Source organism: Bombina bombina, chromosome 7 (genome assembly GCF_027579735.1).
Source record: "Bombina bombina isolate aBomBom1 chromosome 7, aBomBom1.pri, whole genome shotgun sequence".
Taxonomy (NCBI): domain Eukaryota; kingdom Metazoa; phylum Chordata; class Amphibia; order Anura; family Bombinatoridae; genus Bombina; species Bombina bombina.
In genome coordinates, this window is record NC_069505.1 from 340,262,375 (window position 1) to 340,289,403 (window position 27,029).

Below are 27,029 nucleotides of genomic sequence, written 5' to 3' on the forward strand. Positions count from 1 at the left end.
TCTGGTAACAGGCTTCCTAGCCTGGATCAGGGTATCAATAACCGACTCAGAAAAACCACGCTTTGATAAAATCAAGCGTTCAATTTCCAAGCAGTCAGTTTCAGAGAAGTTAGATTTTGATGTTTGAATGGACCCTGTATCAGAAGGTCCTGTCTCAGAGGTAGAGACCAAGGTGGACAGGATGACATGTCCACTAGATCTGCATACCAAGTCCTGCGTGGCCATGCAGGCGCTATTAGAATCACAGATGCTCTCTCTTGTTTGATTTTCGCAATCAATCGAGGAAGCAGCGGGAAGGGTGGAAACACATAAGCCATCCCGAAGTTCCAAGGTGCTGTCAAAGCATCTATCAGAACCGCTCCCGGATCCCTGGATCTGGACCCGTAGTGAGGAAGTTTGGCGTTCTGGCGAGACGCCATGAGATCTATCTCTGGTTTGCCCCAACGTCGAAGTATTTGGGCAAAAATCTCCGGATGAAGTTCCCACTCTCCCGGATGAAAAGTCTGGCGACTCAAGAAATCCGCCTCCCAGTTCTCCACTCCCGGGATGTGGATTGCAGACAGGTGGCAAGAGTGAGACTCTGCCCAGCGAATTATCTTTGATACTTCCATCATTGCTAGGGAGCTTCTTGTCCCTCCCTGATGGTTGATGTAAGCTACAGTCGTGATATTGTCCGACTGAAACCTGATGAACCCCTGAGTTGTTAATTGGGGCCAAGCTAGAAGGGCATTGAGGACTGCCCTCAATTCCAGAATGTTTATTGGAAGGAGACTCTCCTCCTGATTCCATAATCCCTGAGTCTTCAGAGAATTCCAGACAGCGCCCCAACCTAGCAGGCTGGCGTCTGTTGTTACGATTGTCCAGTCTGGCCTGCTGAATGGCATCCCCCTGGACAGGTGTGGCCGATAAAGCCACCATAGAAGAGAATTTCTGGTCTCTTGATTCAGATTCAGGGTAGGGGACAAATCTGAGTAATCCCCATTCCACTGACTTAGCATGCACAATTGCAGCGGTCTGAGGTGTAGGCGTGCAAAAGGTACTATGTCCATTGCCGCTACCATTAAGCCAATCACCTCCATGCATTGAGCTACTGACGGGTGTTGAATGGAATGAAGGACACGGCATGCATCCTGAAGCCTTGTTAACCTGTCTTCTGTCAGGTAAATCTTCATTTCTACAGAATCTATAAGAGTCCCCAAGAATGGAACTCTTGTGAGAGGAAAAAGAGAACTTTTCTTTTCGTTCACTTTCCATCCATGCGACCTTAGAAATGCCAGAACTAACTCTGTATGAGACTTGGCAGTTTGAAAGCTTGAAGCTTGTATTAGAATGTCGTCTAGGTACGGAGCTACCGAAATCCCTCGCGGTCTTAGTACCGCCAGAAGGGCACCCAGAACCTTTGTGAAGATTCTTGGGGCCGTAGCCAATCCGAATGGAAGAGCTACAAACTGGTAGTGCCTGTCTAGGAAGGCAAACCGTAGATACCGTTGATGATCTTTGTGAATCGGTATGTGAAGGTAAGCATCTTTTAAATCCACTGTGGTCATGTACTGACCCTTTTGGATCATAGGTAAGATTGTCCGAATAGTTTCCATTTTGAACGATGGAACTCTTAGGAATTTGTTTAGAATCTTTAAATCTAAGATTGGCCTGAAAGTTCCCTCTTTTTTGGGAACCACAAACAGGTTTGAGTAGAACCCTTGTCCTTGTTCCGACCGCGGAACTGGATGGATCACTCCCATTAATAACAGATCTTGTACACAGCGTAGAAACGCTTCTTTCTTTATCTGGTTTGTTGACAACCTTGACAGATGAAATCTCCCTTTTGGGGGAGATAATTTGAAGTCTAGAAGGTATCCCTGAGATATGATCTCCAGCGCCCAGGGATCCTGAACATCTCTTGCCCAGGCCTGAGCGAAGAGAGAAAGTCTGCCCCCCACTAGATCCGGTCCCGGATCGGGGGCTCTCGGTTCATGCTGTCTTTGGGGCAGCAGCAGGTTTCCTGGCCTGTTTGCCCTTATTCCAGGACTGGTTAGGTTTCCAGCCTTGCCTGTAACGAGCAACAGCTCCTTCCTGTTTTGGTGCAGTGGAGGTTGACGCTGCTCCAGGTTTGAAATTCCGAAAGGGACGAAAATTAGACTGTCTAGCCTTAGCTTTGGCTTTGTCTTGAGGTAGGGCGTGGCCCTTACCTCCTGTAATGTCAGCGATAATTTCTTTCAACCCGGGCCCAAATAAAGACTGCCCCTTGAAAGGTATATTAAGTAATTTAGACTTAGAAGTAACATCAGCTGACCAGGATTTTAGCCACAGTGCTCTACGTGCCTGTATGGCGAATCCAGAGTTCTTAGCCGTAAGTTTGGTTAAATGTACTACGGCCTCCGAAATGAATGAATTGGCTAGTTTAAGGACTCTAAGCCTGTCCATAATGTCGTCTAGCGTAGATGAACTAAGGTTCTCTTCCAGAGACTCAATCCAAAATGCTGCCGCAGCCGTAATCGGCGCGATACATGCAAGGGGTTGCAATATAAAACCTTGTTGAACAAACATTTTCTTAAGGTAACCCTCTAATTTTTTATCCATTGGATCTGAAAAAGCACAGCTATCCTCCACCGGGATAGTGGTACGCTTAGCTAAAGTAGAAACTGCTCCCTCCACCTTAGGGACCGTTTGCCATAAGTCCCGAGTAGTGGCGTCTATTGGAAACATCTTTCTAAATATTGGAGGGGGTGAGAACGGCACACCGGGTCTATCCCACTCCTTAGTAACAATTTCAGTTAATCTCTTAGGTATAGGAAAAACGTCAGTACTCGCCGGTACCGCAAAGTATTTATCCAACCTACACATTTTCTCTGGTATTGCAATGGTGTTACAATCATTGAGAGCTGCTAAGACCTCCCCTAGTAATGCACGGAGGTTCTCCAATTTAAATTTAAAATTTGAAATATCTGAATCCAATCTGTTTGGATCAGAACCGTCACCCACAGAATGAAGCTCTCCGTCCTCATGCTCTGCAAGCTGTGACGCAGTATCAGACATGGCCCTAGTATTGTCAGCGCACTCTGTTCTCACCCCAGAGTGATCACGCTTGCCTCTTAGTTCTGGTAATTTAGACAAAACTTCAGTCATAACAGTAGCCATATCATGTAATGTTATCTGTAATGGCCGCCCAGATGTATTAGGCGCCATAATATCACGCACCTCCCGGGCGGGAGATGCAGGTACTGCCGCGTGAGGCGAGTTAGTCGGCATAACTCTCCCCTCGCAGTTTGGTGAAATTTGTTCACATTGTACAGATTGACTTTTATTTAAAGTAGCATCAATACAGTTAGTACATAAATTTCTATTGGGCTCCACCTTGGCATTGGAACAAATGACACAGATATCATTCTCTGAGTCAGACATGTTTAACACACTAGCAATAACTTGCAACCTGGTTATAATCTTTTTTAACAAAAACGTACTGTGCCTCAAAGAGGTACTTAAACGATTAAATGACAGTTGAGATAATGAACTGAAACAGTTATAGCATCAAGTTTAAAATAACACAACTTTTAGCAAAGGTTTGTTCCCATTAGTAAATAACTAAATTTGACATAAAAAGAGTAACGTTTTTATTCACAGTCAATAAAAATTCTCACAGCTCTGCTGAGAGAATGTACCTCCCTTCAAAGAAGTTTGAAGACCCCTGAGATCTGTCAGTGAACCGGATCATGCAGGAAATATAATAGTAGCTGACTGGAATTTTTTGATGCGTAGCAAAAGAGCGCCAAAAACGGCCCCTCCCTCTCACACACAGCAGTGAGGAGAAACGAAACTGTCACAATTTAAAGCATACAACTGCCAAGTGGAAAATAATGCCCAAACATTTATTTACTCAGTACCTCAGCAATGTAAACGATTCTACATTCCAGCAAAAACGTTTAACATGACAATATTTATTAAAAGGATTAGTGACCTTTAACAGAGTAGTTCCGGTGAAAAACCATTCCCAGAATACTGAAGTGTATACATACATGTCATTATAACGGTATAGCAGGATTTTTTCATCAATTCCATTCAGAAAATAAAAACTGCTACATACCTCAATGCAGATTCATCTGCCCGCTGTCCCCTGATCTGAAGCCTTTACCTCCCTCAGATGGCCGAGAACAGCTATATGATCTTAACTACTCCGGTTAAAATCATAGTAAAAAACTCTGGTAGATTCTTCTTCAAACTCTGCCAGAGAAGTAATAACACGCTCCGGTGCTATTGTAAAATAACAAACTTTTGATTGAAGTCATAAAAACTAAGTATAATCACCATAGTCCTCTCACACATCCTATCTAGTCGTTGGGTGCAAGAGAATGACTGGGACTGACGTAGAGGGGAGGAGCTATATCAGCTCTGCTGGGTGAATCCTCTTGCATTTCCTGTTGGGGAGGAGTTATATCCCAGAAGTAATGATGACCCGTGGACTGATCGCACATAACAGAAGAAAAGAATATCTTTATCCTAAAAATCCCTGTGTAGCATTTTACTACCACTTGCCCAAGATTCACAAAAATACATCTCACCCCCCAGGCCGCCCAATTGTGGCAGGTATAGATAGTCTGACTGACCACCTTTCTGCTTATGTTGATTCTTTTTTACAAAAACACGTTATAAATTTACCCTCATTCATTAGGGATTCTACAGATCTGCTAAATAAATTAAATAATCTAGGTATTAAGAAAACTGATAACAAGCTTTGGTGGATTACTAGTGATGTAAGTTCACTTTACTCCAACATTCCACACGATAAAGGACTAACAGTCATCCAATCATACCTAGCCACTGATATTTACATGCCGCCCAGACAACAACAATTTATTAGCGAAATTATTCACTTCATACTCCACCATAATCACTTCTTATATCAGGGACTACACTATCTCCAGGTAAAGGGTACGGCCATGGGCACCAGATTCGCACCCAGTTTTGCCAATTTGTATATGGGCAAATTTGAGGAGACACACATATATGGGTCTCCTATGGGTGCGGGTCTGGTGTTCTATGGCCGACCTACTTATCTTGTATAGGGCGAGTCATGAGGAGGCGGTCATATTTACTACATCACTTAATGCCAACGAATTTGATTTGGAATTTACTTCCAATATCCAATCTAATAAGATAGAATTTTTGGATCTATCACTATCTTTCGCTAGTGATGGTACAATTATGTCAGAAACTTTTTTCAAAAAAGTCGATTGCAACAGTTTCCTAAATTTCTCCAGCAACCACTATATGAGTTGGAAGAGAAACGTGCCCTATGGGCAGTTTAGAAGGATAAGACGAAACTGTAGCACCGTAGAAAGTTACAAAAGGCAATCACTGATTCTGAAGGATAGATTCTTAGAAAAAGGTTATCCTTTGGATCTTATCCAAAAAGGATACCTTAGAGCATTACAGGATGACAGGAACTCCTATTTTATATCAGACAAGAACCAAATAAATAAAACAAGGGAAAGAACTATTGAAAAGTATAATAAAACACCGTTATTTATTACTGGTTTTAACAGTAACTTTCGCGAGATTCAGAAAATCATAATTAGACATTGGCCCATCATTTGTGATGATCCACATCTTAGAAAATTTATCCCGTCCAAGCCTAGGATAGTTTATAGAAGGGCTCCCACCCTTAAAAACAAACTAGCCCCTAGCAAGATCGTAAGAGATAAGGCCGTTACCTCTAACCATCGAATAGGCCAAAGGAAGACCTTTTTGGGCAATTTTGTCCCTCAAAATGGAATCTTCAAGTGCATGAAGCGCAAATGTAATATGTGCAAAATTGTTAAAAGTGGCACTAATCTCTTTTCCTCCAATCAGACAGGAGAACATTTCAAAATTAATAAGAGACTATCTTGTGAATCAACCTATGTCATCTATTTGGTGAGTTGCCAATGTGGGGCTCAATATGTAGGGCGTACGAGTCGCGCTATTAAGAAACGCTGAAATGAACACGCTTATAATATTAAAAGAAAATATCTGAAGCACAGCCTTTCGAGACACTGTGCTTTTGCACACAAAGGCAGTATGAAAACACTATCAATAATACCCATTGAACAAATTTCTAGAAATAGTCACAATCCATTTCTTAGTTTGCGTCGTAGAGAGACTTACTGGATACATAAACTACACACGTTGGCACCAGATGGGCTCAACGAATGTGTAGATTTAGCTGCATTTAATATCTGACTATGTTAACCCAGTAATCTATTCAGGCTCAAGTTATAGCTGGAACTGCCCAAATAGGACCTATTTCCTCTCTATTAATGCAAGTTTGACAATCCTGGCCTTTAGATTTCCATGTCTCTACTAACCTATTAATCTAATAGGGTTGCCTCATCACTCACACTTTTATTTATTTTTTTAGGTTTTATCTATTATTATATCTTTTTATAATAATAGCTTATTTTTGACACCCAATCACATATGTTTTCACCCATTATGAGGTTTTTCACAAATTATTATGTACAAAATTAACTGATGGTGGGTGTATCTAAATTTCACTACAGTTACTATTACCTATTATGGTTACATTTACACTCCTAGTTCACCATCACTCATTAGTATGTCCTTACACTATCGCACCATGATAATTTATATGATTCTGTTTAGTTACTATCACTTCAGTGTTTCTTACATCTATTAAGAATAACCCATTTTTATAACATTCCTTATAATATGTTTATACCTACTAATTAAACAACTCTGTTTTAATATGTCTTTTACGATTTCAATAAATGCAGTTCACTATTTAGGGAATATTAAAATGTTATGTATTTATTTAGGAAAGGTCAGTTGAATTATGATTTTTACTTGCTAAAAACATACATTACACACTTCACTTCACTCACGTCCACCATAGTTTAATAGCAATCTGAATTTTAAGAACTAAACTGCCATTATTGTCTACATGGAGTTTGATGGTTATGAACAAACATGCTAATTTAACACTTTATTATGCCCAATAATTTGTAGCCTACAGTGAGCGTGTGTCGCTCTCTAATATTTATATTAATAACATTTTACACCTCTTCACAGACTCTGTTCCCTACCGATATACAACAGTTATTTATTAATTTGATTGGTTATAATATTGCTGAATGGTGCCTATTATGAGTTTGTTATGGGATCAGTGACTCGATAAATACAGTAGTCGCTTATTATCAATGATTATACTTCTTTGACCTGTACATCTAGCCCTACACGAACGCACTGACTTTATTATTAACTATTATCTAGCAGACTGTCTTTAACAGTTTCGCCTCCAATGTTATGGATTGTACCTGCTACTCGCAGCTCCGATCTATAACATACATTCTAGTGACGAAATCGGGCACATCACATGATGGGAAACCACCATTTGATTGGCCCAAGGCTCTACTCTCTTTCATTGGCTAGACCCAATGTGCCTACTCTATCATACGCATGCGCTCTCGCTATGTAATGACCTATAGACGAGTGCACACGCATGCGCTGACTGCATTAAGAAACGCTGACATATAATCCCCACATATCATGTCAACTACTATGTTATCACTTTATCTAGTAATATAATATATATACACCTTAATTCTATATAATACATTTTGTGTATGATATAATAGCAAATAACAATAATCATCAACATGACAATATTGTGATCACTAATTATAGGTTGAATATTTTTAGCGCTAGTGTTGACAATGCTCAGAGCGATTGGTATAACCAACGCCCCTAGATGGAACTCAGCCAATAGCTACTCTCACTCATAGGATTACATTATCCTATCACGCAATCACATTCACTTGCGCTTAGCGTGGAGCCGAATAGGTCTCCGGGTACCTATGGTAACGCTACGGATATGCGCACTAGCTTCACATGCACGCCATTTAGAAAGTCAAACTGGCGGTTTGAATAAAGTAAGCGATCTAGCTTTGAAATCAACGTACAAGCTTGGTTTATCTCGATTCACTCCCTAGTAGGAATATTCCTCATTACAAAAGGGTAATGTCATTGCATCTGTAATTTTGATTAAGATAAATCAATGGCCTTAATACTAATGCCTGTTTGAGTACTATTAACACAAAGTGTATCACTTCTCTACTAGGGATCACAATGGGGCAATGCCGTTTGAGAATGATCTGTTAGAAATAACAAAATAAGGAACTGTGTAGAAATAACTAAAGTGTTTAATCTATATATGTTTAGCTTATACATTGTATATAATGAATTATGATTTATGACTAATTCATCCATCACAAGTTACAATTGTTTTTGGTCTGCTTCACAAAAAAACATGCAAATTGTTTTTATATATATTTGTATTGTATAAACCATCTGTGATGAATTTATGTATTGTATGTTACAATGTATATTTATATTGTGTGATTTAGAACATACAAATTGGGTATATGTAGACATTGTTGTTGTCAAAATATTTCTGCAGCTAGGATACTAATGATGTCATAGACCACACCCACAACAAGTGGTGTCAATTGTGGTAATTAGTTTGGTTAGGTATATAAAGCAAGTGTTTGTAAACTATTTTATTAAGCCTGAGGAAACAGTCTGAGACTGAGAAACGCGTCGCTTGTTTTTATTGGTTTTATCTAGTAAAGTACCAACTTTTTATTTAAACACTTGCTATTGTGTATCATTTGGACCTAACCTGATTCTTGAGAGCTCTGCGGCTCTGCCTGCTGTGAAAACCTGCCATAGTCTGTTGGGTGAGTGCATTGATCCCTTCCTGCCTGATTAGCATCAATGAAGATGCTATACAAATTGTGAGTATATTTTCAAATATACAGAACACCATCCTCTGGTTCAAACAGTACTAGGCCATATAGGCACTTTTGTTTTTGCTTGTATCTCCACTACAGAACCATACTATTTTGCCCTAGAGGTCGGTCTGCTGGGTGACTGTGATTGATCCCAGACTGCTCCTGCTGCACTAACTGAAGTGCTCCCTAGATTGTGAGTTAATATTGACACCACTAGAATATACCTACCCCGCTGAACATACAATATTGGGCCATGTGGCGCATCTGTCTTTTTTATGTTTTGTAGATCATCTTCTTGGGATCCCGGCCGGATTCTTTACAGATTGCTGCCTCTATAATATCTGTTCTCCACACAGTGACTTTCTACTAAGTAACCTGAACTGTTACAATTAATATCAAGTGTCGCTCACTTGTTGAATAGAGTGTCACACGATTTGTTGTGGCATTATAAATCTTTATTTATTATTTAATTCTTTTTTTTTTTTTTTTTTTTTTCTTCTCCTTTATTGTATTTGACATTTGATTATTCTGATCTGATTGCTAGAAAATTGTATACTAGAGTATTATACCTTATAGTATTACACCTTACCATTGTTACAATTGTAATTTAGGGCGCCCCCTACTCTTATAGAATACCCACAGACATGTTCGGCATTTGTTTGTAAAAAGTAATGCACATGCCTAATTGCCACTGACTGTGGGCATGTGAGGAATAAAGCTTGTTAATCATAAAAAATTATTGCAAAAGCTGTCCAATGACAAGGAGAAGAATATATTCTTTGGGGAAAAAAAGGAAGGTATCCATACTATAAATTTGTATTTCTGCCAATACAGACCATTTTAACTCCTTCAGTGCCGTGAATGTCAGAGAAAAAATTGCCCAAAGTATAGGAGTATTTTAAGTATTTTTGCTATCACTCTATTTTAACAGACTAGAGCTTTATTATTTCTTATTTATCTATCAAAACATTTTTTTTTTTTAGTAAAAAACCCCCAAGGTATTGATCTAGGCCTATTTAATATATTTCATGCCACCGCTTCACCACATAATGCGATCATATTAAAAACATTGTTAACCTGTTCACAAACTTTGGGTTTCTCACTAAAATAATTATTTAGTCATAAAACAAAAGGTTGTAAACGCTTCTCTGGGATCCCCTTTGTTCAGAAATAGCAGACATGCATTTCAGCTGCTCACCACACTTTTAATATTCCTGGCAGTAAAGGGGTTAATCATAGGGCTACCACCTCAGCCATGTTTTCCTGGACACATAGGAGTTACACATGCTGCAGGGTAAGTAGGGTGGAACATGTATTGTACCTCTGCACATCATATGAATAATGCTAATGAACAGCACAATGCATGTTCTTCCCTGCACACCCTACAGCAGTGTTTTTCAACCAGTGTGCCGTGAGAGATCCTCAGGTGTGCCACGGCAGACTGACAACAGTGTGACATTTTTTAAACTTTGCTTGTTTTTTACTCCCAGTGCAGGGGTAGTTTGTAGGAGGCATGGCATAACAGCACAATACATACAGTATGTGTGTGTTTGTGTTTATGTGTATATATATATATGCTGTATTAGGCTACAATGTGTGATTTTTTAACATTTAGGGATGGTGGTGTGCCACAGGATTTTTTTAATGTAAAAAAGTGTGCTACGGCAAAAAAAAAAGGTTAAAAATCGCTGCCCTACAGCATGTGTAACTCATAAGTGTCCAGGAAAACATGCCCAAGGTGGCAACCATAGTTAATCAGGTAGATTGTAAGGTTAATTTTAGCTGTAGTGTAGAGATTACCCTCCCACTTAACACCTCCCACCCCCTGATTCCTTTCCAAACAGCTCTCTTTCCTCCCGGGCCTCACCCCCCACTGGTTACCATCAGCTGTCTGCCAGTACCCAGTTTGTAGTATTTGTCTTATTTGTTTATTTTATTTTAGCATCTGTATTGGTGATCTTCCATCGTATTGTAAAGGGAGAATGACCAGTTCTTCCTTACCATATGAAGGCAGATGCCTTCTTACCCTGACTGCAATCTCCACTGTCAAAGCTGACAACAAAGTCTGCAGTATGAGCCAGACTGTTGGACATAGATACTACGCCAACAGGGTACGCTATTCAAAGTACGCTGTAACATAGTTAAGAGAGTAGCACTATATTAAATATATAGTGATAGTGTGCGCCAATATGGAAACAATTGAAACTAGAATACAAACTCGGTTTACACTGTTTTATAGTGTCACTGCAAGAAATACACACAGTTCAGTGTGTCAAATGTAAAAACTTATTTTAAACTGGACATTTTTACTGCTAGTTGATTGCATGCAGTTTTAAAGTATTGGTTTTTAAACACCTTTTATTCTGGAATAAAGCACATTTAATTTTTCACACATACCAAGCTGATCAGTGTTGCAACTGTTCAGTGCTTTTTGCCTTACCAAGTGGGTCAGTGTTTTTTAACCCCTCAGGACATTTTGCAATTGCAATTCCTATATAAGGATTTGATTAAGTGGACCAGTCAGCTGCTGAACTCTTCATTAACGGTTAATCTTCTGTTGGGAGAAATAAAAAAGCTGTATCAAGAGGATCTGACAGGCTGTGAGTAGCCTCCTTGCTGTCGTCATACCTTATGTTTTGGGGTCAGTACATGCAGGTCTGGGGTTAACTGCCTGTGACTCTGGTGACAGTGCAGCAGTACAAGCTGTCTCTCAATTGTGGATTGTGCCACTCGCTCCAGACACAGAGGAGGAACCGTACATTATACCTGGTGCCAATATTGAAGATCTCTTGTGTACTACGGAGGAGAGTCCACGGCTACATCTCTGACACCTTCGAGGATCCGCTATTCAGCGTACTTACTGCTGTTGAATGTCAGCCTGCACATTCGCACTTCTTTATATAAGAGTGCCAGTACTTTTGTGAGTATATTTCCATCCGTTTTTTCTAGTGTAATACCATATTCTGAAGTTTGTCTACACTATGAGGCGCTGTCTTTCTTTGTCCATGCTGTAACATAGTACCTTTGTCCATTTGGTTTAAGGGGTTAAACTATTATGTCACTTTAAAGCAATTTAGTATTCTGTTACTTAAAATTTGTATTTTGATGATTTTTTTCATTATTTTGTATTGCTTTTTTTTTTAAGTTTATAACTGTACATTTAGCATAAAACATGTTGCTGAACTAAACACTTAAAATTCCCACTCCTTAAATGGTGAAGTACATTGCAGCTAATTAAGTATAGCTAATTAAAAACACCTGCTCTGCTAATGAACACTAGATTTAAACCTAGCAGACAGCTATAATGAATGTTTAAAAAAGAGCTAGATTTATTTTTCTAATAATGTTGATTAACACTAAAAATGACAATACTTATTTTAATACATGACCTGTGTAATAAATAGGTGTGTGGATTTTTATTTTCAGAATGCAACATACAATATACTGTATGCGGAAATCCAAAAATGTTGGTGTTCCACTTTTACACTAATAACCCGAAATGAGTCGAATGCTGCTACCTGCGTCCATATTCTCCATTCATGTCTATAAAGAATGTCAAATTCCAAAACATGCACATACCTAATACAAAAATATTTGTACTCCATATGCATCATTGATAATATAATGGTTAATTTGAGTCGGTAAATTATTAAATATTGTAAACTTGCTTTTGCGCATCCTTTTGTATCATGACTGCAAGATATTGTAACAATTACAAATACAGTTGTTGAAATTCTTAGTACATATTGTAATAATTGTGAAATTCACACAGCATACTGAAATATCAATCAGAATTTAAGAAAAATTAAATATGGTTTAATTAAATGTATTTGTTTAAACTTGAATTTGATTTAAGTTATATATCTTAACACAACTCTATATATTGTGTCATATTTTCACATGACACTTATTTTTCTGGGAACAATGTAAAAATGATATCAATAATCAGTCACAGAGTTTTCAAAACATTCTATGTTAGCATAACCTCACAGGGCAAATTCCTAAGACAATGAGGTTTCCTTAACATAATATATTAACATAGACGGATAATACACATTTAAGAAAGTCGCAAGGAGCAAACCATTTTATCAGAAGATACATGTTCACAAGCACAATTATTTGCCAACATCAATATTTTCTGTAAAGCTAATTTAAAAAAAAAAAAAAAATATTGGCTGCAATTTTTTTTGCCTGTTTTATTAGTTGGAAAAGCAACAATTTTGATAATTTAAATTTTTATTCTCACTCTGAGAATGAATTAAAAAAAAAGGAGAAAAAAACGTTTAACATTTTTTAAAATAGCTTTCTGTAAATTTGTTATAAAAAGAAGAAAATGTTTTTCATTATGAAACCGATTTCTCCAAAAATCTTAGGCAGAAAAATAGTGACCCACAACAAAATTTATAGCAAGCAGTTTGTGGTTTTTACATCTTTATAGATCATTTCTTTCATGTAATTAGCAAGAGTCCATGAGCTAGTGACGTATGGGATATACATTCCTACCAGGAGGGGCAAAGTTTCCCAAACCTTAAAATGCCTATAAATACACCCCTCACCACACCCACAATTCAGTTTTACAAACTTTGCCTCCGATGGAGGTGGTGAAGTAAGTTTGTGCTAGATTCTACGTTGATATGCGCTCCGCAGCAAGTTGGAGCCCGGTTTTCCTCTCAGCCTGCAGTGAATGTCAGAGGGATGTGAGGAGAGTATTGCCTATTTGAATGCAGTGATCTCCTTCTAAGGGGTCTATTTCATAGGTTCTCTGTTATCGGTCGTAGAGATTCATCTCTTACCTCCCTTTTCAGATCGACGATATACTCTTATATTTACCATTACCTCTGCTGATTCTCGTTTCAGTACTGGTTTGGCTTTCTACAAACATGTAGATGAGTGTCCTGGGGTAAGTAAGTCTTATTTTCTGTGACACTCTAAGCTATGGTTGGGCACTTTGTTTATAAAGTTCTAAATATATGTATTCAAACATTTATTTGCCTTGACTCAGAATGTTCAACTTTCCTTATTTTCAGACAGTCAGTTTCATATTTGGGATAATGCATTTTAATTTAACATTTTTTACCTTAAAATTTGACTTTTTTCCTGTGGGCTGTTAGGCTCGCGGGGGCTGAAAATGCTTCATTTTATTGCGTCATTCTTGGCGCGGACTTTTTTGGCGCAAAAATTCTATTTCCGTTTCCGGCGTCATACGTGTCGCCGGAAGTTGCGTCATTCTTTGACGTTATTTTGCGCCAAAAATGTCGGCGTTCCGGGTGTGGCGTCATTTTTGGCGCCAAAAAGCATTTAGGCGCCAAATAATGTGGGCGTCTTATTTGGCGCGAAAAAATATGGGCGTCACTTTTGTCTCCACATTATTTAAGTCTAATTTTTTATTGCTTCTGGTTGCTAGAAGCTTGTTCTTTGGCATTTTTTCCCATTCCTGATATTGTCATTTAAGGAATTTGATCAATTTTGCTTTATATGTTGTTTTTTTCTTTTACATATTGCAAGATGTTCCACGTTGCAACTGAGTCAGAAGTTACTTCAGGAAAGTCACTGCACAGTGCTGGAGCTACCAAGCTAAGTGTATCTGCTATAAACTTTTGGTATCTGTTTCTCCAGCTGTTATTTGTATTGCATGTCATGTCAAACTTATTAATGCAGATAAAATTTCCTTTAGTACTGTTACATTACCTGTTGCTGTTCCGTCAACATCTAATTTTCAGAGTGTTCCTGATAACATAAGAGATTTTATTTTTTAAATCCATTAAGAAGGCTATGTCTGTTATTTCTCCTTCTAGTATACATAAAAGTCTTTTAAAACTTCTCTTTTTTCAGATGAATTTTTAAATGAACATCATCATTCTGATACTGATAATGGTTCTTCTGGTTCAGAGGTTTCTGTCTCAGAGGTTGATGCTGTTAAATCTTTGTATTTGTTCAAGATGGAATTTATTCGTTCTTTACTTAAAGAAGTGTTATTTGCATTAGAAATAGAGGATTCTGGTCCTCTTGATTCTAAATGTAAACGTTTAAATAAGGTTTTTAAATCTCCTGTAGTTATTCCAGAAGTGTTTTATCTCCCTGATGCTATTTCTGAAGTAATTTCCAGGGAATGGAATAATTTGGGTAATTTATTTACTCCTTCTAGACGTTTAAGCAAATTATATCCTGTGCCATCTGACAGATTAGAGTTTTTTGAGACAAATATCCCTAAGGTTATGGGGCTATCTCTACTCCTGCTAATGTACTACTATTCCTACGGCAGATAGTACTTCATTTAAGGATCCTTTAGATAGGAAAATTGAATCCTTTCTAAGAAAAGCTTACTTATGTTCAGGTAATCTTCTTAGACCTGCTATATTTTTAGCGGATGTTGCTGCAGCTTCAACTTTTTGATTAGAAGCTTTAGAGCAACAAGTAACAGATCATAATTTTATAGCATTATTATTATTCTATAACATGCTAATAATTTTATTGGTGATACCATCTTTTGATATCATTAGAGTTGATGTCAGGTATATGTCTCTAGCTATTTTAGCTAGAGAAGCTTTATGGATTAAACTTGGAATGCTGACATGTCTTCTAAGTCATCTTTGCTTTCCCTTTCTTTCCAGGGTAAATAATCATTTTAGTTCCTTTCCTTACAAAGAACAAAAGCCTGATCCTTCATCCTCAGGAGCGGTATTAGTTTGGAAACTATTTCCAGTTTGGAATATATCCAAGCCTTATAGAAACCTATAGCCAGCTCCTAAGTACCTATGAAGGTGCGGCCCTTATTCCAGCTCAGCTGGTATGGGGCAGATTACGTTTTCTTCAAAGAAATTTGGATCAATTCCGTTCTTAATCTCTGGTTTCAGAAACATTGTTTCAGAAAGGTACAGAATTGGCTTCAAGTTAAGGCCTCCTGCTAAGAGATTCTTTTCTTTCCCGTGTCCCAGTTAACACAGCAAAGGCTCAGCATTTCTGTAATGTGTTTCAGATCTAGAGTTGGCTGGAGTATTTATGCCAGTTCCAGTTCTGGAACAGGGGCTGGGGTTTTATTTTATCTCTTCATTTGTACCAAAGAAGGTCAATTCCTTCAGACCAGTTCCGGATCTGTCATTATTGAATCGTTATGTTAGGATACCAACATTCAAGATGGTTACTGTAGGACTATCCTGCCTTTTGTTTAGCAAGGGCATTATATGTCTACAATAGATTTACAGGATGTGTATCTGCATATTCCGATTCATCCAGATCACTTTTAGTGTCTGAGATTCTCTTTTTAGACAAGCATTACCAGTTTTGTGGCTCTACCGTTTGGCCTAGCCTCAGTTCCAAGAATTTTTTTCAAAGGTTCTCGGTGCCCCTTTTTTCTGTAATCAGAGAATAGGGTTTTGGTATTTCCTTTTTTGGACGATATCTTGGTACTTGCTCAGTCTTCTCATTTTCGAAGAATCTCATACGAGTCGACTTGTGTTGTTTCTTCAATTTCATGGTTGGAGGATCAATTTACCATTCAGTTCATTGATTCCTCAGACAAGGGTAACCTTTTTAGGTTTCTAGATAAATTCAGTGTCTATGACTCTGTCCTTGTCAGACAAGAGAAGTTTAACATTGATATCAGCTTGTCAAAACCTTCAGTCACAATCATTCCCTTTGGTAGCCTTATGCATGGAAATGTTGGGTCTTAGGACTGCCGCATCAGATGCGATCTCCTTTGCTCGTTTTCACATGCGACCTCTTCAGCTCTGTATGCTGACCCAATGGTGCAGGGCTTACTCAAAGATATCTCAATTAATATCTTTAAACCGATTTTACAACACTCTCTGACATGGTGGACAGATCACCATCGTTTAGTTCAGGGGGCTTCTTTGTTCTTCCGACCTGGACTATAATCTCAACAGATGCAAGTCTTACAGGTTGGGGAGCTGTGTGGGGGTATCTGACGGCACAAGGGGTTTGGGAATCTCAGGAGGTGAGATTTCCGATCAATATTTTGGAACTCCGTGCAATTTTCAGAGCTCTTCAGTCTTGGCCTCTTCTCAAGAGAGAGTTGTTCATTTGTTTTCAGATAGACAATGTCACAACTGTGGCATACATCAATCATCAAGGAGGGACTCACAGTCCTCTGGCTATGAAAGAAGTATCTCGAATTTTGGTTTGGGCGGAATCCAGCTCCTGTCTAATCTCTGCGGTTCATATCCCAGGTATGGACAATTGGAAAGCGGATTATCTCAGTCGCCAAACGTTGCATCCGGGCGAATGGTCTCTTCACCCAGAGGTATTTCTTCAGATTGTTCAAATGTGGGAACTTCCAGAAATAGATCTGATGGCTTCTCATCTAAACAAGAAACTTCCCAGGTATCTGTCCAGATCCCGGGATCCTCAGGCGGAGGCAGTGGATGCATTATCACTTCCTTGGAAGTATCATCCTGCCTATATCTTTCCGCCTCTAGTTCTTCTTCCAAGAGTAATCTCCAAGATTCTGAAGGAATGCTCGTTTGTTCTGCTGGTAGCTCCGGCATGGCCTCACAGGTTTTGGTATGCGGATCTTGTCCGGATGGCCTCTTGCCAACCGTGGACTCTTCCGTTAAGACCAGACCTTTTGTCTCAAGGTCCTTTTTTCCATCAGGATCTGAAATCCTTAAATTTAAAGGTATGGAGATTGAACGCTTGATTCTTGGTCAAAGAGGTTTCTCTGACTCTGTGATTAATACTATGTTACAGGCTCGTAAATCTGTATCCAGAGAGATATATTATAGAGTCTGGAAGACTTATATTTCTTGGTGTCTTTCTCATCATTTTTCTTGGCATTCTTTTAGAATACCGAGAATATTACAGTTTCTTCAGGATGGTTTAGATAAGGGTTTGTCCGCAAGTTCCTTGAAAGGTCAAATCTCTGCTCTTTCTGTTCTTTTTCACAGACAGATTGCTATTCTTCCTGATATTCATTGTTTTGTACAAGCTTTGGTTCGTATAAAGCCTGTCATTAAGTCAATTTCTCCTCCTTGGAGTTTGAATTTGGTTCTGGGGGCTCTTCAAGCTCCTCCATTTGAACCTATGCATTCATTGGATATTAAATTACTTTCTTGGAAAGTTTTGTTCCTTTTGGCCATCTCTTCTGCCAGAAGAGTTTCTGAATTATCTGCTCTTTCTTGTGAGTCTCCTTTTCTGATTTTTCATCAGGATAAGGCGGTGTTGCGAACTTCTTTTGAATTTTTACCTAAGTTGTGAATTCCAACAACATTAGTAGAGACATTGTGGTTCCTTCATTATGTCTTAATCCTAAGAATTCTAAGGAGAAATCGTTGCATTCTTTGGATGTTATTAGAGCTTTGAAATATTATGTTGAAGCTACTAAGTCTTTCTGAAAGACTTCAAGTTTATTTGTTATCTTTTCCGGTTTTAGAAAGGCCAGAAAACTTCTGCCATTTCTTTGGCATCTTGGTTGAAATCTTTAATTCATCTTGCCTATGTTGAGTCGGGTAGAACTCCGCCTCATAGGATTACAGCTCATTCTACTAGGTCAGTTTCTACTTCTTGGGCGTTTAGGAATGAAGCTTCGGTTGATCAGATTTGCAAAGCGGCAACTTGGTCCTCTTTGCATACTTTTACCAAATTCTACCATTTTGTTGTATTTTCTTCTTCTGAAGCAGTTTTTGGTAGAAAAGTACTTCAGGCAGCGTTTTCAGTTTGAATCTTCTGCTTATGTTTTTTCATTAAACTTTATTTTGGGTGTGGATTATTTTCAGCAGGAATTGGCTGTCTTTATTTTATCCCTCCCTCTCTAGTGACTCTTGTGTGGAAAGATCCACATCTTGGGTAGTCATTATCCCATACGTCACTAGCTCATGGACTCTTGCTAATTACATGAAAGAAAACATAATTTATGTAAGAACTTACCTGATAAATTCATTTCTTTCATATTAGCAAGAGTCCATGAGGCCCGCCCTTTTTTTGTGGTGGTTATGATTTTTTTGTATAAAGCACAATTATTCCAATTCCTTATTTTTTATGCTTTCGCACTTTTTTCTTATCACCCCACTTCTTGGCTATTCGTTAAACTGAATTGTGGGTGTGGTGAGGGGTGTATTTATAGGCATTTTAAGGTTTGGGAAACTTTGCCCCTCCTGGTAGGAATGTATATCCCATACGTCACTAGCTCATGGACTCTTGCTAATATGAAAGAAATGAATTTATCAGGTAAGTTCTTACATAAATTATGTTTTTATATTTTGGAGGGGTATGGAAAATATACAATTTTGTAATTTTCTTAAAGGAACAGTCAACACCAGAATTGTTGTTTTTTAATAAGAAAGGTAATCCCTTTATTACACATTCCCCAATTTTGCATAACCAACACTGTTATAGAAATACACTTTTTACCTCTGTGAGTACCTTGTATCTAAGTCTCTGCAAACTGCCCCCTTATTTCAGTTCTTTTGACAGACTTGCATTTTAGCCAATTAGTACTCACTCCAAGGTAACTTCACGTGCATGAGCTCAGTGTTATCTATATGAAACACATGAACTAATGCCCTCTAGAGGTCAAAATGCATTCAGATTAGAGGCAGTCTTCAAGGTCTAAGAAATTAGCATATGAACCTCCTAGAATTAGTTTTCAACTAAGAATACCAAGAGAACAAAGCAAAATAGGTGCTAAAAGTAAATTGGAAAGTTGTTTAAAATTACATTCCCTATTTAAATCATGAAAGTTTTTTTTTTTTGGACTTGACTATCCCTTTAAGTAGTTTTCTTTACACAGACCTCGTACTAAATGGAGTAGGACCAAGACATAATAATTGTTGTAGCATTTTATAGAAATACAGTTGCTAAAAAAAGGGCTATTTTTGTATTACCCACAAAACATAAACATCTGCAAATTAATATAAAGAATGTGTGTGGCAAAATTACTAAACTAAAATACAATTATAATAAATATAATTAAATATATTTTAACATAAAAATAAAATACTGCAAATTTCCATACTTTTTCAATTAACCATCACAATTTGTCTCTTCTTATTAAATGCAGAAATGCTTACAGTTGCCATTGTTAATTAAAGGGACATGAAACCCAAAATTCAAATAGAGAAAACAATCTAAAAAAAAGTTTCCAGTTTAATTCTATTATCAAATTTGCTTCATTCTCAAGTTATTCTTTGTTGAAGAGATAGCTAGATTACCGCCTGGCTGCTATTTTACTGGTACAGAACCAAAGTTTTAGTTTTTTTAATGCTTTATATCAGTTCCCCATAAACCTCCGTGTAAATCTACCAATCCCTGTTACATTTAAAACCATTTCCTTTCTCTAGCTAAGTACTAAAGCTCATTGTTATATTGTAAAGTTTTGAATTTTATTAGTGAATGTGTAATGTTTAAAATTGTTTAGAATCATGTGCGAATAAAGTTTTTTTGTGGGGCCTTCACATATCAACAAACTCTACCATCATTGGCTGACTCAACTTTACAGTAAGTACAACTTTTAGTTTAGCAGTTATGCTTTTTGGGAAATAAAGGATAAGTGTAATCTGTAAAAGTTCATCCATATGTAATTATTTATGCTAATTTGTGCTAATTAGCTCGCCCCTTTTTCCTAAAAACAGGGCAATTCTACTAAGGCCTGGATCTAATGGGAAAACATGGCTGACTTTTGCCAGTCTTCTGCAAAATAAAAATCTGATTGGAATTCATCTTTTTAGTATGCAATGTTCAAGACGGAAAATAATTAATAATAATAATTGGCAAATAGAGGAGCCTTCCAGCAATAAAATACAGTTTCCAGCTTCCTGATTATTAATGCCTTAATGATTTTAATGTCTCTTTAAAGGGACACTAAACCAAATTTTTTTCTTTTGTGATTCAGATAGAGCATGCAATTTTAAGCAGCTTTCTATTTTACTCCTATTATCAATTTTACTTTGTTCTCGTGGTATATTTATTGAAAAAGCAGAAATATAAGCTTACAAGCGGCCCATCTTTGGTTCAGCACCTGGGTAGCGCTTGAACATTGGTCTCTAAATGTAGTCACCAATCAGCAAGCGCTATCCAGGGTTCTGAACCAAAAATGGTCTGGCTCCTATGCTTACTTTCCTGCTTTTTCAAATAAAGATACCAAGAGAAGGAAGAAAATTTGATAATAGGAGTAAATTAGAAAGTTGCTTAAAATTGCTGCTCTATCTGAATCATGAAAGAAAAAAAAAAATTGGGTTCAGTGTCCCTTTAAAGTGAAGGTTCATTTTGATGCTAAAGTGCCCGGTTTTTAAAAATTCGATTAAAAACAGGGGCACTTTAATTCATCAAAATTTACATTTCATTCCTGTTGAGAGAAAAAAAAACTTACCTTTTAATCTTCACAGCAGCTCCAGCTTCCTCTGGTCGTCGCAAGCCATTTCTGATGTCAGAAATTATGGATAGGTCATCCTCCAATCACAGCTTCTCCCCCCGGGGGAATCAGTGTCTGATTCAACGCTGTGATTGGAGGAAGCCGAATTCCTCATTTTAGACCCAGGAAGAGGCTTTGCGATGGGTGGAGGAAGCTGGAGCTGCTGTGAAGATTAAAAGGTAAGTTTTTTTTCACAATACGAGTGAAATGTAAATTTTGATGAATTAAAGTGCCCATGTTTTTAATCAAATTTTTAAAAACCGGGCGCTTTAGCATCAAAATTGACATTCACTTTAATGATTATATGCTACAGAATTTTGTAACACTATATAGATAAACAATAATAATAAAAATAATAATTAATTGAAAGCGAAGATTAATAGATTTATGCATAATATAAACAAACCCTGAAAACATAAATATTAGGAGGAAATGAAACATTATCTTACGGCTGATTTTTTTATTTCAGTCACTGCGTAATTCCCTTGTGAAATCCATTTTGTTGCTTCAGATATTAAAAGACCAGTTCCTGAAAGGTTGATGCTAAATCTCCCCTAAAAAGATAAAACAGAAAAACAATTGTGCTCTAATTAACTTACATAGAAAATGTATAATAATAATTATAGGTATTGTATGAATATTAGAAGCACAACATAATGTCTTTAATGCTAAATTTTAATGCATAGTAATAAAATGTCATTAATGCAGATCTTGATATGAGTGGTCCAAACTTTGTGCCACAATTTCACACAAATTTAAAACAAAGATAGTGACAAGTGAAATGTACAGCTCCCTTTCCTTTATAAACTGATAACATCATTAAAATAGGCTGGAATAATAAAAGGGGAATTATGAAAGATGGAGTCCCAAGTCGTCTTCTGTTGAGTACAGACTGCAGAACATTCAAGCTATGTTTGGTTACTTTACTACAGCACAATCAAGATTATTATTTTTTTTACTTTACTACAGCACACTCAAGCTATGTTTTTTTTACTTTACTACAGCACAATCAAGCTATGTTTTTTTTACTTTACTACAGCACAATCAAGCTATGTTTTTTTTACTTTACTACAGCACAATCAAGCTATGTTTTTACATTACTATAGCACAATCAAGCTATGTTTTTTTACATTACTACAGCACAATCAAGCTGTTTTTACATTACTTATAGCACAATCAAGCTATGTTTTTTTTTACTTTACTACAGCACAATCAAGCTATGTTATTTTTTTTACTTTACTACAGCACAATCAAGCTATGTTTTTTATATTACTACAGCACAATCAAGCTATGTTTTTTTTTACTTTACTACAGCACAATCAAGCTATGTTTTTACATTACTACAGCACAATCAAGCTATGTTTTTTTACTTTACTACAGCACAATCAAGCTATGTTTTTTACTTTACTACAGCACAATCAAGCTATGTTTTTTACTTTACTACAGCACAATCAAGCTATATTTGTTTACTTTACTACAGCACAATCAAGCTATGTTTTTACATTACTACAGCACAATCAAGCTATGTTTTTTTTAACTTTACTACAGCACAATTAAGCTATGTTTTTACATTACTACAGCACAATCAAGCTGTTTTTTTTACTTTACTACAGCACAATCAAGCTATGTTTTTACTTTACTACAGCACAATCAAGCTATGTTTTTATTTAACTTTACTACAGCACAATCAAGCTATGTTTTTACATTACTACAGCACAATCAAGCTATGTTTTTTTACTTTACTACAGCACAATCAAGCTATGTTTTTACTTTACTACAGCACAATCAAGCTATGTTTTTACTTTACTACAGCACAATCAAGCTATGTTGTTTTACTTTACTACAGCACAATCAAGCTATGTTTTTTTACTTTACTACAGCACAATCAAGCTATGTTTTTACATTACTACAGCACAATCAAGCTATGTTTTTACATTACTACAGCACAATCAAGCTATGTTTTTACATTACTACAGCACAATCAAGCTATGTTTTTAACTTTACTACAGCACAATCAAGCTATAATGTTCTACTTTGCTACAGCACAATCAAGCTATGTTTTTTTACTTTACTACCACACAATCAAGCTATGTTTTTTACATTACTACAGCACAATCAAGCTATGTTTTTTACATTACTACAGCACAATCAAGCTATGTTTTTTACTTTACTACAGCACAATCAAGCTATGTTTTTTACTTTACTACAGCACAATCAAGCTATGTTTTTTACTTTACTACAGCACAATCAAGCTATGTTTTTTACTTTACTACAGCACAATCAAGCTATGTTTTTTACATTACTTCAGCACAATCAAGCTATGTTTTTTACTTTACTACAGCACAATCAAGCTATGTTTTTTACATTACTACAGCACAATCAAGCTATGTTTTTACTTTACTACAGCACAATCAAGCTATCGCCTAGATTTGGAGCTTTGCGTTAGCCGTCAAAACCAGCGTTAGAGGCTCCTAACGCTGGTTTTTACCGCCCGCTGGTATTTAGAGTCAGTCATTAAAGGGTCTAACGCTCACTTTGCAGCCGCGACTTTTCCATACCGCAGATCCCCCTACACCATTTGCGTATCCTTTCTTTTCAATGGGATCTTTCTAACGCCGGTATTTAGAGTCTTGGCTGAAGTGAGCGTTAGAAATCTAACGACAAAAATCCAGCCGCAGAAAAAAGTTAAGAGCTTTCTGGGCTAACGCTGGTTCATAAAGCTCTTAACTACTGTGCTCTACAGTACACTAACACCCATAAACTACCTATGTACCCCTAAACCGAGGCCCCCCCACATCGCCGCCACTTGATTAAATTTTTTTAACCCCTAATCTGCCAACCGCACACCGCCACCACCTACGTTATACTTATGTACCCCTAATCTGCTGTCCCTAACACCACCGACCCCTATATTATATTTATTAACCCCTAATCTGCCCCCCACAACGTCGCCGCCAGCTACCTACAATAATTAACCCCTAATCTGCCGACCGGACCTCACCGCTACTATAATAAAGTTATTAACCCCTAATCCGCCTCACTCCCGCCTCAATAACCCTATAAGAAATAGTATTAACCCCTAATCTGCCCTCCCTAACATCGCCAACACCTAACTTCAATTATTAACCCCTAATCTGCCGACCGGACCTCACCGCTACTCTAATAAATGTATTAACCCCTAAAGCTAAGTCTAACCCTAACACTAACACCCCCCTAAGTTAAATATAATTTAAATCTAACAAAATAAATTAACTCTTATTAAATAAATTATTCCTATTTAAAGATAAATACTTACCTGTAAAATAAACCCTAATATAGCTACAATATAACGAATAATTATATTGTAGCTATTTTAGGATTAATATTTATTTTACAGGCAACTTTGTAATTATTTTAACCAGGTACAATAGCTATTAAATAGTTAAGAACTATTTAATAGCTACCTAGTTAAAATAATTACAAAATTACCTGTAAAATAAATCCTAACCTAAGTTACAATTAAACCTAACACTACACTATCAATAAATTAATTAAATACAATACCTACAAATAAATACAATTAAATAAACTAACTAAAGTACAAAAAATAAAAAAGAACTAAGTTACAAAAAATAAAAAAATATTTACAAACATTAGAAAAATATTACAACAATCTTAAACTAATTACACCTACTCTAAGCCCCCTAATAAAATAACAAAGCCCCCCAAAATAAAAAAAATGCCCTACCCTATTCTAAATTTAAAAAGTTCAAAGCTCTTTTACCTTACCAGCCCTGAAAAGGGCCATTTGCGGGGCATGCCCCAAATAATTCATGCCCCAAATCCAATCAGCCAATCGGATTGAACTTGAATCTGATTGGCTGATTCCATCAGCCAATCAGAATTTTCCTACCTTAATTCCGATTGGCTGATAGAATCCTATCAGACAATCGGAATTCGAGGGACGCCATCTTGGATGACGTCCCTTAAAGGAACCTTCATTCTTCAGTTGGACGTCGAACGAAGAGGATGGATCCGCGCCGGAGGTCTTCAAGATCAGTCGCTCGTCATTGGATGGAAGAACATAGAAGATGCGGCTTGGATGAAGATGTTTGCCGGTCCGGATCTACTCTTCTGCCCGGATAGGATGAAGACTTCTTCCCGAAGATGGACTTCTTCATTTGCCGCTTGGATCAAGACTTCAGCCGGAGGATGGACGTCACTCTTCAGCCCCCGCTTGGGCTTGGATGAAGACTTCGGAGCCTGCACCGATCGGTGATACCCGGCGTGGTGAAGACAAGGTAGGGAGATCTTCAGGGGCTTAGTGTTAGGTTTATTTAAGGGGGGTTTGGGTTAGATTAGGGGTATGTGGGTGGTGGGTTGTAATGTTGGGGGGGGTATTGTATGTGTTTTTTTTTACAGGCAAAAGAGCTGAATTATTTGGGGCATGCCCCGCAAATGGCCCTTTTCAGGGCTGGTAAGGTAAAAGAGCTTTGAACTTTTTTTAATTTAGAATAGGGTAGGACATTTTTTTATTTTGGGGGGCTTTGTTATTTTATTAGGGGGCTTAGAGTAGGTGTAATTTTTTGTAACTTAGTTCTTTTTTATTTTTTGTACTTTAGTTAGTTTATTTAATTGTATTTATTTGTAGGTATTGTATTTAATTAATTTATTGATAGTGTAGTGTTAGGTTTAATTGTAACTTAGGTTAGGATTTATTTTACAGGTAATTTTGTAATTATTTTAACTAGGTAGCTATTAAATAGTAAATAACTATTTAATAGCTATTGTACCTGGTTAAAATAAATACAAAGTTGCCTGTAAAATAAATATAAATCCTAAAATAGCTACAATATAATTATTCGTTATATTGTAGCTATATTAGGGTTTATTTTACAGGTAAGTAATTTAGCTTTAAATAGGAATAATTTATTTAATAAGAGTTAATTTATTTCGTTAGATTTAAATTATATTTAATTTAGGGGGGTGTTAGTGTTAGGGTTAGACTTAGCTTTAGGGGTTAATACATTTATTATAGTAGTGGTGAAGTTCGGTCGGCAGATTAGGGGTTAATAATTGAAGTTAGGTGTCGGCGATGTTAGGGAGGACAGATTAGGGGTTAATAATATGTATTATAGGGTTATTGAGGCGGGAGTGAGGCGGATTAGGGGTTAATACATTTATTATAGTAGCGGTGAGGTCCGGTCGGCAGATTAGGGGTTAATAATTGTAGGTAGGTGGAGGCGACGTTGGGGGCGGCAGATTAGGGGTTAATAAATATAATATAGGGGTCGGCGGTGTTAGGGGCAGCAGATTAGGGGTTCATAGGGATAACGTAGGTTGCGGCGGTGTACAGAGCGACAGGGGTTAAAAGTGTAATGCAGGTGTCAGCGATAGCGGGGGCGGCAGATTAGGGGTTAATAAGTGTAAGGTTAGGGGTGTTTAGACTCGGGGTTCATGTTAGGGTGTTAGGTGCAGACTTAGGAAGTATTTCCCCATAGGAAACAATGGGGCTGCGTTAGGAGCTGAACGCTGCTTTTTTGCAGGTGTTAGGTTTTTTTTCGGCTCAAAATGCCCCATTGTTTCCTATGGGGGAATCGTGCACGAGCACGTTTTTGAAGCTGGCCGCGTCCGTAAGCACCGCTGGTATTGAGAGTTGCAGTGGCGGTAAATTATGCTATACGCTCCCTTTTTGGAGCCTAACGCAGCCCTTCTGTGAACTCTAAATACCAGCGGTATTTAAAAGGTGCGGCCAGAAAAAAGCATGCGTAGCTAACGCACCCCTTCTAACGCAAGCTCCAAATCTAGGCCAACGTTTTTTACTTTACTACTGCACAATCAAGCTATGTTTTTACTTTACTACAGCACAATCAAGCTATGTTTTTTTTACATTACTACAG

The 27,029-nt window shown here is 37.4% G+C and overlaps 1 protein-coding gene across 1 annotated transcript in view; it reads right to left on the reverse strand.

Annotated features, from left to right (window-relative positions):
* Positions 1 to 27,029, reverse strand: part of ADAMTS9 (ADAM metallopeptidase with thrombospondin type 1 motif 9) — a 527,878-nt gene that overhangs the window by 13,775 nt on the left and 487,074 nt on the right. The window contains exon 39 of the mRNA XM_053721004.1: positions 21,600 to 21,704. Within this exon, the coding sequence (XP_053576979.1) occupies positions 21,600 to 21,704 (105 nt within the window). The remainder of the gene's footprint in view (positions 1 to 21,599; positions 21,705 to 27,029) is intronic.